The 12935-nt window shown below is 36.6% G+C and overlaps 1 protein-coding gene across 1 annotated transcript; it reads right to left on the bottom strand.

Annotated features, from left to right (window-relative positions):
• Positions 1–5724: 5724 nt before the first annotated feature.
• Positions 5725–11677, bottom strand: LOC6035637 (muscle-specific homeobox protein tinman). Its single transcript, XM_038261935.1, has 3 exons — positions 11426–11677; positions 6387–7048; positions 5725–6315 (listed from the first exon to the last, which is right to left on the bottom strand). Exons 1-3 carry the CDS (start codon positions 11602–11604, stop codon positions 5831–5833), a joined length of 1326 nt encoding a protein of 441 aa, XP_038117863.1. The 5' UTR covers positions 11605–11677; the 3' UTR covers positions 5725–5830.
• Between the last annotated feature and the right edge of the window lie 1258 nt (positions 11678–12935).

Raw genomic sequence — 12935 nt, 5'->3', positions numbered from 1 at the left:
CGAGTCATCGCTGAAATATTCATTAACAGAATGAGCTAGGTGGGACCACTTATTTTTAGAATTACTTTATTCAGTTTTTTTTCTGGAAGAGCAAAGTATCTGATCAAATTATTGCCCTCGAGTAGGCTGTGCCCTAAAGATGCCCAAACGTGCCCGAGTGAGCCCTCAAGCCAAAAAAAAAAACAAAATAATTGAAACTATTAAAAAGAACTAAAACTACCATTAAAACAGAAACTAGATGGGTCTAAAAACATTTAAATATTGAAATATTTTTTGATGTAGTGCAATTCTCTACGAAATCGTTTTTTTTTATTGAATTTTAATTTTTGAATTTTTCAATCCAGCTGAAACTTTTTTGGTGCCTTCGGTATGCCCAAAGAAGCCATTTTGCATTATTAGTTTGTCCAAACAATCTTCCATACAAATTTGGCAGCTGTCCATACAAAAATGATATTTGAAAATTCAAAAATCTGTACCTTTTCAAGGATTTTTTTGATCGATTTGGTGTCTTCGGCAAAGTTGTAGGTATGGATAAGGACTACACTGAAAAAAATGATACACGGTAAAAAAATGGGTGATTTTTAATTTAACTTTTTGTCACTAAAACTTGATTTGCCAAAAACACTATTTTTATTTTTTTTAGCGTGAAATATGAAACAGTCGAAATAAGTTATCATAACAACAGTTTATGAGTCTTTCTTAAAAAACATGTAATCCAATTTTTTAAATCTTGAAAAATAATGCTAAATCACTTTTAGTTTTTGAGACAAAAAAAAATACAAATTTTACAGATATTTGTACTTCTCTTTTAAAAAAAGTGTATTTATTAGTTTGTTGAATTCCAAAACCTCCGTTGAAAGGTGTAACAAATGAAATCAAAACAAACTCAAAAACCTATCAACATAACCAACATCTCACAGCATTCAACAAGGCCGCGGTCGGCCCGGTCAGCAGCGGTAGTGCCCATCGCACGTAACGTAAACAAACAGCTGTCATAGCAACGCTAAAGATGTGCGTGTATCAAACAAAGCAAGCCGGCTTTTTTCCTCTTTCAGCCGCGACATGAATCCGCGCTAGGCGGCAGATTTTTATGATCCATATGATTGATTGGCCCCTCATGATTGTTGTTGTCCACGTTTTTTTTTGTATTTGAGCACGAGCCGAAAATCTTCACAAATAAAGAAAAAAAAAGCAACGCTATGAAGGCAACTCTTTCGTCGACCCGGTCGGCGCAACAATTGTTAGATTGATTGAAATTTATGATTCGTAATTAGTCAAAAAGGAGATGGTTCTCCCGGGTTTTTTCGCCATGTCACTCTGATCGCGGCCGGCATGATTGGCCCAATAATGACCCCGCTCGTGACCGATCTAACCTGGGCTGCGATGATGGGCCATGCGGCAGTGTCAATGTGGCCGCTAATAAGGTGGTGATTGAGCAATTGAAGTAGAGGTGATTAGAAGTAGGTTTTTGTTGTAGAGGGTTGGAATGTACGACTTTTAAATACGCTTTTTAGGAATTGCTAGTTGGTAAGGAATGTGTTCAAATTCAATTTGTTTTTCAACAACAAAAAATTAAAATTACTAGAAAGCAATCATTGAAATCACCAACCTATAGCATTTTTTATTTCCACTTAACTGCTATGAAATAATTGATACAAAAAACAACTATAGACGAGATTTTTGAGCTAAGAAGAATCATAGTGTTGTTTTTAAATATTTCATTAGCCAATTTAAATATCACAACACCATGCAGATTTTCCAATAAGAATTATGCTCCAACATGTAGCAACATCGAAACATTTCAGATATCTTCAATGAAATATTTCAACGACGAGCATAAAAGCTCCCAAATGCGGATGGTAAATGGAGCTGAACATACTTTTGCGCAGAGCTTTCAAGTGGCTGCGTACTGATTGATGCATGAAGCATATCGAAGCAAAGCGTTCGTTATGATTGCGTGTGGTGAGAGCATCGTTGGAGCTATGAAACATAAACTTTATTTGACGAAAGGTGGTTGTCTGTGCTAAAAGCATAAAATGTATTGTCCGTTTCAGATGAAATTCACTGAAAATAACGAACAATTTCATGGAATGAAATTTATCAGATTGAGTCAGATCAGTTAATCGGTATTTTTTCGGTTGTGATGTCGTGATCAGGCCTGCAAAATGTTTCCAACCCAGCGTACACATGAAGCAAACCAAAATGTCAGTTTACTGCTAGCATTTGACTGTAAGCCTACTGTGTCCGTTCAACCACTGCCGCCTGACTCGTGCCGGTCGGCTGCTGGAGAATGAGAGACGTGAAAAAATGAGCTACACTCACTCAATTCGTGTCGTATGACTGACTCGTAAAATCCTCTCTAAACACTATTTTGACTATTTTTAAACAATTGAATGGTTCTAGACTGTGCAAAACACTTAAAACAACCATAACTTATATTCAAAATTATATTTTCACTCATAAATACCAACTTTTGTGTAAAAACTTGTTTCTTTGTGTGTGTGCGTGCAACGTCGAATGAGCGTTGGTCGACTACTGGCTCGCATTGCAGCTGCTCAGTGAACTAGGGCACTCACGACTGAGTCGGGTTTGTTTATGTCACGGTTTTGTGGTTCAGTGAATGGATCTGAAAAAAACGTGTTTGCGTCGCCGATTTTCAAGTCAGGACCCCTGACATTTTCAGCTCTGGTCGTGATATTTAAAGAAATGAAAAAAAAAAATCCTGCTGCTTCAAATGTCAAGATAAATTATGTTAACGGCGGCAATCAGTGAAATATTATTTCCTTCAAAGATATAAATTTTGCTTTGCTGCCAAAAATTATTGTCACATTCTTCCTACACGTCTTAATGCTTTATGGTTACAATTTTCATATTCTTTTTAAAATTATGGAAATCTTCATTTATTCTGAATTATCAACTTGGGCGTCAATAATTGTATCACAAAATCATATCAATTTTAAGACAAATTTCCTTTAGATAAAACTTCCTTTACAGGCTTCTAGAAGAGTAAAACCGACACATAGGGGAAATATACCCATTTTAATCACTCTAAGCCGTTCGACCAATTCTCATCACTTTTGCTGTTTTCCTCTATTAAATCAACATTTTCAGATGTATCAACAAAGAAGAGTTGCTTGCTCACTTTTATTTGAGCTATTTATTACTTTGGAACAGTCAAAAACACTTTATGAAAGCTGTAATTCATGATCAAAGTGCTGATAGGCCGATAATAGAAATAGGCTGAGAAAGGGTATAGTTCCCCTATGTGCAATTCGTTAATCTGAGATAAATACCGAATATTTAAGAGTGATGATCACATTTCTCTCAAAGTGACTGACGGCTTCACCTTAACCATGGTTAGTTGTAAATTGTTTAATTTAGGATTTTATATGAAACGTTTCAGAAACTAAAAACAATCAAGCTGATTTAGATATTTTCTGTATTAGAAATCTATAACACAACCTGACTTTGATTTGAGCGGTTAACTTGAAGATTTATATCGAATATTTTTGGATAATTAATTTTAATCTTTTTTGGCCATATCTAAAAAAGCTTTTAAATGCAAATAAAAGAGAAGAGATAGTTATATTTTTTTACAATGCGAAAATACTTGTCTTTTTGAAATATATAATGGAATAGGCACACAAAGTCTGATTATGTGTTTGTTTTCAAAAACGCGTTTTTAAATAGTGCTATAAACATAGATTCGGTGAAAATTTAAAATTCCAAATTCAGATTGACTGAGGATATTTTGAAATTAACTGTTTGTTTTAAGAATTTTTGGTTTAGTTAATAAAATGTTCCTAATTTCTCTGAGATCCAATTTTTACATTTTTTAATTCCATTTTGTCATTTTGCATCATCAATTTGCCCATATCATTTTCCATACAAATTTGGCAACTGTCAAAACAAAAATGATATGCCTAAATTCAAAAACCTTTAACTGTTGATGTCTTCAACAATATTATAGGTATGGACAAAAATGTCCCGGGGCGGACGCAAAAAATTCTAAGTGTAAATATAGGTATTCGGTGCCCTCTCCCCGTGCCCATACCTTCACACTTAGGAGACCCGGGAGGCGGAGTCTTGTCGCAAAAAGAACGATACACGCCTGTGGATCCGTTGACGAAACCGCAAGGTTTAAGAGGGCCACATTATAAGGTGTTACGTCGATTCCGTTTTTTTCCGGACAAAAATGTTTACAAGAAAAAAATACTGATTTCAAAAATCATATTTTGCCACCAAAAATTGATTTCCAAAAAAAACACTATTTTCATATTTGTTGTATATGGTTTAGGGATAAAATGCCATAATTTCACTTAATTTCTGAATATGCAAAAAAATCTCTCATAAAATTATGATTTTTTGAAATATTGTAAGGCCGACGAAAATATTTTTTAAAGTTTTGTCCCCTTTTTTAAGATTTCAATTATTGTACGATCAGTACCTTGCTGGACTCGATCGTTGGAAACAACCGTCGGCTCAACGACCGACGAAACAGGCGGCGGGCCAGATGCGGGCATAAAAATGTCAAAACCTCTCCCCCTCTAACTTCGTCTCATCATCCAGCTGCAGCTTTGTTGACAAACAAATGGAGCACGCGGTCGCGTGATGGCAGCATCGAGCCAGAATTAGGCGAAAATGAAACTTTTTTCAAGAAAAATAATATTTTTTCCAGCTGAATCGAACATTTGCAAGCATGATCAAACAATTATTCCTGATGTCGGAGAAGTGATTTAAAATCAAAATTTTAATCCATAATTTTTCTATAACTTGAACTTTTTCACTTCTAATTGAGAACCCCTAGGTCTATCCACGATAGTTTCCAATGACTTTGAGAAGATGCCAGAAAATCCAGCTACCAACTAAATCCACAATAAAAAGTACTTTTGTAAAATTTTGATAGAATGCACCATTTTCAGGTAATAGCCTTTTTTTTAATGGTCGCAGATCAAAAAATAAAGCCCACTTTTGCCAATTTTTGAAAGAACAAAAAACTGTGAAAAGTTAATTGCAAATTCGATTTGATAGTGAAAATTAAACTAACACAATGTGATTAATCGTATTTAAAATGTGTTTTTTTACATTTTTTCTAAAAAAAGTAATTTTAAACATCGACAAAACAAGATTCCGTTTCTAATAAAAAAGATCTTTAAATTTTCACAAACCCATTTAGCTTAGACATCTGCCAAATTTATATAGAGAGGGTTAACATACCATGCTTCAAAGTAATTTTGAGGGAGACGCATTGTGCTTTAAGTTCGTTTGACAAAGAGGAAAAGGAAAAAAAGAAAAGGAATATTCCATAAAGTTTACAAAATGTTGTTGTTCGAATAGTGAAAATCAGCAAATTGGATGGAGTTAGGAGCGAGTGCTTAACCTGCCAAACGTATGAAAATTTCCCCTGAACAATGAACTTCATTATAAATGCCACATCAACCCAAGCAAGCGCTGCTTCTGTTTGTTCATTTCCCCAAACCACTCCGGTTCCGCATCGCCACGCCAACTAGATCAGGAAAAACCCTCCGATATCGAATTTCCCACCGGCAGCTAACATTTGACATGCTCCATGGCTTAGACAGAGAAAAACTGTTAATCCCATTTGTTTATCCCGCGGATTCAATTTCTTTCGTTAGGTAGAGTAGACAGGCTCGACGATGATGAATTTTTGATTCTGTTTATTGTCTCCGGTCTATCTATCATAGATTACACTTTTTGCTAGACTAAAACTAACGCTTGAACGATTTTGGTTTGCCTTCTTTGGTTTTTGGTTTCTTTTCGTTAAAGCTATCAAAGTAACACTATTTACAGCTGGCAACACTTCTCCCTTCTACCAGTATCCCTTCTGGTCGTAGTACGGATTCGGCGGTGGCCCGTACTGGTCGTACTGCATTCCGTACGCCGGATAGGGCGGCGGCGGCGGAACCGCTGCCATGGCACTTCCAAACCCTCCCGAGTAACCACCAACCGAATCTTCCGGAAACTCCATCGAAACGTCCTTGAGCTTTTCCGCCGCCTCCTTGCTGACGCTCGCCGCTTCCTTCACGGCGGTTGCGTTCTCAATCTGGATCCGCTTGGATTTGTACCGACGGTTCTGGAACCAGATCTTGACTTGGGTGGGCGTTAGCTTCAGCATTCCGGCGAGCGTTTCCCGTTCCGGAGCGGACAGATAGCGCTGCTGCCGGAAGCGTCGCTCCAGTTCCAGCACTTGGCCCTGGGAGAACAGAATTCGGGGTTTCCGCTTGGCACGGAGCTTGCCGTTCTTGCGGAGTTCGCAACGGGACGAGGTCACCAGCTGGGAGTTGCACTCTTCTGGAAAAATGAAAAGAAAAATGAAGTTAGGTCACGAACTTCCGATTCCAAAAAAAAAACCTCCGGAAACTCACTCTTTAACGCCTCTTCCTCTCCAGTTGCGTTGTTCATCTGGCACAAGCTGTCCAACTCCTGTACATGTTCCGACGTGACCCGCGAGCTGCTCGAACTGCTCGGAGTGAAGGGCGTTTCGTCGTTGGCCTTTCGGGTCGGGGTTTGTGGGGTGGAACTTCCGGAGGCGATGCCGGCTTCCGCAGCTGACGGGTTAATCGAGCGGACCTCTTCGATGTGGAACAGACAGTCCTTGGTGTCGACGATGACCCCCAGAGACATGGGGTCTATGTCGGACGATGACAACTGGTGTGTGCCGGGAATCGTTCCGGATGACAACATTGGGGATGAGGAGGAGGGGGAGGTAGAGGGCTGTGGATGTTGCTGCTGCTGATGGTGGTGGGGATGCAGGTGTTGATTTGAAGGGTAGGAACTGTACGGTGGGAGGACCGCCGAAGGATGACCTCCGTGAGGGTGGTGGTAGTGGGGAGGATGAGTAGGCGTTGCAGGGACATTATAATCGTAGCAGGCCGTTGGGGATGGGCTGTAGTTTGTGTAGTCGTGATGGTGTGACGAAGAGTGGGAGGCAGGTATGTAACCGTGGGGGATCATTTGGTAGGGGTCGTTGTGGGTGGGGTAGGTATTGTCATATCCGCTGTAGGTTAGGCCCAGGTGGGATGATGAGCTGTTGAGGATAATGAAATAAATATGAATGTTCAGTTTGTTATTTTTGGCTACTTAGACCTTCGAAATTTTTTTTTCAAAATTTATGAATTTTTCTGCCTCTATAATCAGGTCAATTTAAAATGTCCTGAATTTTCATCAAACTCTGAATATTCATTGAATGCCGAGGCAAAAAAATCGAAAAAAAATTTCTTCAATAGTTACATATTTAGGAAACAAATGATTGCAAAACAACTTGACTGGTATATTCAGAATTTTTAATCACTTGTTGAAACTGAAACCATTGCCTGAAATTTTATACTGGTTTGTTTTTTTTTTTGCTTAACCGAAGGCTGGTACAAAAATTTTTAAAAGTTTTTGTCACCCCCCCCCCCCTTCCCCCTTCAAAATTGGCCCGAAAAATCAGGGGGCAAAAAAAATATTTTTACAGTAAACTTCAAAATTTCAATGAAAATTCAAGGGCAAGGGCAGCTGAAATCAAATTTAAATACATTCTCCTGCGTTTAAAATCATGTTTAGCATGTTTGGGTTTATTAAAAAATCTTAAGATTTTTTGAAAATTTTCGATGCAAAATCTTTTTTTTCGATACATTTTTTGTTTTTGTCAGATCTTAGATTTTTTGAAAACTAATGATTGCAAAACAACTGAACTAGTGTAAAATGCATTTTAAAACACTTTTTTTCATTTAAATGTGAAGATTATGGCTTGTTATTTAAATTTTTATATTTTTTTTATTTTTTTGCCCCCCCCCCCCCTTGACCTTTTTATATATTTGCATCGGCCTAAAGTAAATATCTTCATGAATTATTTTTTTTGCGGAAGCATAATTGTTTTATGTTGTTAAGATTTTCGTATGTAGATTTTTTTTGCTAGGTTGGTAACACTCAGCTTGAAATTTCAAATCTTTTTTACTAGCCCTCTCCTCCCCTAGGCCTTTCAAACAGCCGAGGGACAAAACTTTTATTAAAACAATTTTTTTATTTTTCTAGTATTTTAAGTAAACTTTCATTTAGGTTTGTTTATTTTTCAAGGTATTTGGGTGATTTGTTTGCTAAAATTTTCTATTTTTATCCACACAAGTTGCGTTGAATCATAATCTTTATCCATATCTTGAATAAAAAAGGGGTCTCATCAAACATTTCACTTAAAAAAAATTAATCTGAAAAGAACTTGCCTTAGCTTTTAATCACTTTTTTTCATTTTGAAATCAGGAAAAAAAATATTAAGGTTATTAAACCCTAAATTGATGTTGGACAAAGTTATCTTTCAACAATTTTTCCAAACATAAATCTTTAGGCAGGATGATCCTTTATGCTACCGTAATTTTTTTCATTAAGGTTTGTATTTTTCACTAAAGTTTGTATGGAGATGTAGTGCAGTTCGCTTCTTTTGCATATTGCATGCAATTTTTGGAGCGACAAACCGCCCTAATTCCCCATAAAACACTCTGAAGAAGACCCATTCGTCCCTGTCTAAACATCTTTGAAAAAAAAAAAAATAATCAAATTGCACGTGTTTCTGGAAACCTCAAAGATGATGTTTCCCCTCGAATTGAGCCTGCGCAGTCATATTTGTAAATTTGTGTAGTTCAGTTTAATAAAACGAAACGAAACATTTTTCAAGCAATTTTTTTATATTTAGAAACATAAACATCAAAAACTGCTTTTCGTAATATAAAATTATAATATTGCTAAGAAATTCGGCTCAAACAAAAACCAACTAAATTGTTTTTCGGTTCAGCCGTCAGAAAAATAGTAGTTTTTCCCATTTATTCCGACGTTTCGACGTAATTTGTCGTCATTTTCAGGGGGTTCTGTAGGGACATTAATATAAGAAATTGTTGATACAAAAAAACATAAAATCAAAATAAGACAAATTTTACAGAAATTATCTCAGAATAATTTGGAAAAACTCTCTGCCTACTGAGCCAAAAAACAACCAAATTGAGTAAAAATATTCATGATTTTTTTTCTAATTACCACGTCTTTTTGCTATCCCTGGTCAACAATATCGAACTATACCCTAGTAACATTTTTAAACTTACAGGTTTTATCATGGTTCTGGAAACCCTCATACGGCCTAAATAGGCTTTTATGGCCTACTTAAAACCTAAAATGTTACTTGGGTATGTATATCTTTTTTATCCTATTGTGCCATAATTCGTCATATATACAATAATATATGTAAATCTATCAATTGCATGAATTTTCCTTGACAATTTTGATTTTTGTCTATCATTACGAGTTAAGAATTTTTTGATTAGTATTTTTTGAAAAACTGCTAATTAAATATATATTTTTCTTATTGAAAATGTTATATTTGCAAAAAAAAGAAAGTATTCAGTTGATACTGTAATTTTGGCAACTGAAATAATTTTAGTACTTTTTTGTCCGTCGACCCGTCGGCCATAGTCGGGAGAGAAACAACATTTAAAATTTCACCCGCTTTATGTAGCATAACATTTATGCTACTGCCAAAAAAAAAGAGTGAATATCAATGAGTTTACTAAAATAATTGTTGCCTAAAGTTGTACAACTTTTCCGATAAATTCAAAAATCTAAAAAAATAAATAAAAATAAATTCTGCATTCATTGTCAATAAGAACTTTTCAAACTTTAATTAAAATTTGAACTTAAGTACTTTAGATAGGATGAAAGCCAAAAACTTTAGAAAATAAAAATTAAACACCTTTCTGTAATTGAAGTTGAAAAAACATCTTTTTTTTGGTGCTTGAATATGACACATAGTTTTTTTTTGTTTTGCTCCATCCCCTGGACATTGGCCACATCCGAGGGACAAAAACTTAAAATAAAATTTGCACTATCATATTTCACTTAAAATTTAATTTGATAAATTTCCAATTTTTAATTCATTAAACCCGGTCTACACAAAAACCTTCCCATTGAATGCCAAAACTAAAAAAAAAATTGTTTAGCGTCATCTGGGGCGAATCGGGACTACAGTCTGAATAGGGACAGCAATGTTTAGAGCACTTAAAGGTTTTAAATTTGGAAATGGATGTACACATTTTGTTGGTCTGAATCTGTGCTTTTCCCTACCAACCAGAAAAATAAAAAATATTTTCTATAACATGGTTAAAACTGCTCTCCCAATTCACTCCATGTGTCCCAATTCGCCCCAGTTAACGGTACCTATATATTTTATGATTAATCTTAATTAATTGTATTCAATCTGGTTATCATGAAATGAAATAAATCATGTATAGATGAAGTTTTATAAATATTTATGCATTTTAAATCAAATAGCTTTGTGATACGAAAAAAACGAAAAGTGTATATTATTTAAAAGCTAATCGAGTTAAAATATATTCAGTTACTATGCCATATAAAGACGAATGGAATAATGTATTATGCAACGAGTTGCAAAAAGAAACATGGTTTTATTACCCAACAAGGCTAAAAAACTACAATTTCTTAGACCAGTTGAATAACTATTCAATTATTGCTGTATTGCTCTTGATATAAAATTAATTCAACTTTTTGTTTTATACACAATTGTACTTTAGTTATAAAATTGTTGTCTCACAAATTCTTCAATTCTTATTTTATATATATACAGCAATTCCGTTTGAAAAGAGCCTAAACCAAAAAAAAAAGTTCTCCGATCGGGCTCAAAATTTGTTGATGTTTGGGTATCAACATTTTTGTAATTGAAAGACGCAACTTTTGGTACCACCATCATATCTCGGAAACGTACGGTTCGACATCGCCAATTTTTTGTTATGTTATGTGAAATTTTCCGAGGAATCCGATAATAATATTTTCAGACATAGGCTCTTTGGTCCAGACACGGTCAAAACGCCATTTTAAGTTTTCATACGACTTTTTCAATAGTTAAGCTAGATTTATGGAACTTTTTACTATTTTTCCCAAATAGCCAAACTCATTACCTTTCTTTTGCATCTAAGACAGCTAAAATCGGATGAAATGGCGCGGAGATATGATTTTTAGAAAAAAGTGGTTTTTGCGAAAAATGACGAAAATTGCCATTTTTCGAACCACCCTAGCACGATGTAGGTCACCCTAATGGCCAAACAAAAAAATACGGGTCTAATTATTTCGGGTCTAAATTTTGAGCCCGATCGGAGAACTTTTTTTTTGGTTTAGGCTCTTTTCAAATGGAATTGCTGTATATATGTTTGATTCAACTTCAACCTTGTTAGTAACAATTTAAGCAAAAGTAATGTATTTTCACTTTTTATTTGTTTTTGATTGCATTACAATTTATATAAATATATTTAATTTACTTTAAGATTATGTTAAACGATTGTGATGGAACGTTAATGTATCGACATTAATTGAAATGTGTATATACAAATTATCATACAGATAATTCCCTATCCGTTTTGAAACCCACCTTTCCATCTGACATCCGAGGTAATCCGCTTCCGCTGCCGCCGCCGCCGCTGCATTCTGGCCCACCAAATTCAGGATATCCTTCACGGAAAAGGGCGTATTATTGTTCGACTCACTACTTCCGGACGACACTTCCGAGTGTGCCTGCACGACCACATCGTAGTAGCCCTGTTGCAGCATCCTGCGCCCCGGCGGCTTGACTCCCCGATCTCAATCCTTTCGTCACACTTCAATCCAAGTAGGCACCCCGACGATGTGTCAATTTTGATTGATCACAACCCTTTCTTCTGCCACGTCAAGTGTGCGAGCTGTCACTTCACTTTCACTCAGTACCAATTGAGGTTAGTTTGGGGGGGGGGGTATGTAATCCTTAGGAATTTCACTTTCACTTCCGTTTCAAGAGATTATTTTTCCAAAAGCAAGGAATTCGCGCACAACCGCGTCCATCCGATGGAAGCTCCTCCAAAAGACTGAAAACCCTGCTCTGGAAAACGGTTCCCGAAGCGCATTCCTCCGGACCGCAGCCTCCTCCGATGCCGTCAATTTGTCGGGTTTCATGCTGCTTTTCCTCCTTCGACCCACAATCCCATAAGCCACTTGAGCGCGACCAGTTGGAAAATTGAGCAATTAGGAGGCGGAACAGAGACCGCAATAGCATATGCAAAGCACTCCGTCTCTCTTGCACTTATAGCAGAAGGGACGGAGTCTTATGGTGGCGCCCCGAAACCAGAAATAAAGACCAGCCGCACCCAGTAGCAGCAGCAGTCGGCCACTTGAGAGTGATCGCAGTAACCAGAACTGTCATATGGACCAAAAAAAAAGTCAAACTGACGGACGCGTTTGAAAGGCATCGTAATGGATGCTAATAAAACGATTTCATCGATGTTTCGACGATGACACACACGAGAGAGATGGTCATGTGTTGTTGTAATTGAGACCGCCACACGACACGACATGCGAAATGTAAACAACTGCAATTGATAGCTTGTGTTTTTAGGTGAAATCGATACGGAATGAAAGTATATCACATATGTGTCACTTGTGACAGAACGGTTCGGTTGGTGGTCCTTTTGGCCTAGATTCAGCTGATTAGTTCTGTTTTGAAAGTAATCCACAGTAGATTGTCTAGAGTTCTGAGATCACGGGTACATCTCAGTCTAAAATGCCATTCGCGAAAAAGCACGCACATCAACACAAAAATGGGATCTTTCGATCATCTGTTTCACCCGGAATTGCTACGATAAAAAACTAACTTAATCCACCTATGTGGTTGGAGCCTTCCTCACTTATTGCCAACAATGGCTGATATAATGGAATTGTACAAAAATTTCATCTCTTTTTTAGATCCGGAGTAAAAAAGTACATCAATATCACTAAAGTGAACATATCTCAAGACAGGGTTGCCAGATCTCAAATGATTTGAACTCGTCGGAAAGATCTTTTGATAACCTAACCAACGATGGGTCGGATGGTGGACCCGGACATAGTTTACATACATTTAAGTGAGATCC

The sequence above is a fragment of the Culex quinquefasciatus genome, chromosome 1, assembly GCF_015732765.1.
Source record: "Culex quinquefasciatus strain JHB chromosome 1, VPISU_Cqui_1.0_pri_paternal, whole genome shotgun sequence".
Taxonomy (NCBI): domain Eukaryota; kingdom Metazoa; phylum Arthropoda; class Insecta; order Diptera; family Culicidae; genus Culex; species Culex quinquefasciatus.
Note: the sequence above shows the minus strand (reverse complement) of the source record. Positions and strands in the feature narration are given on the sequence as shown.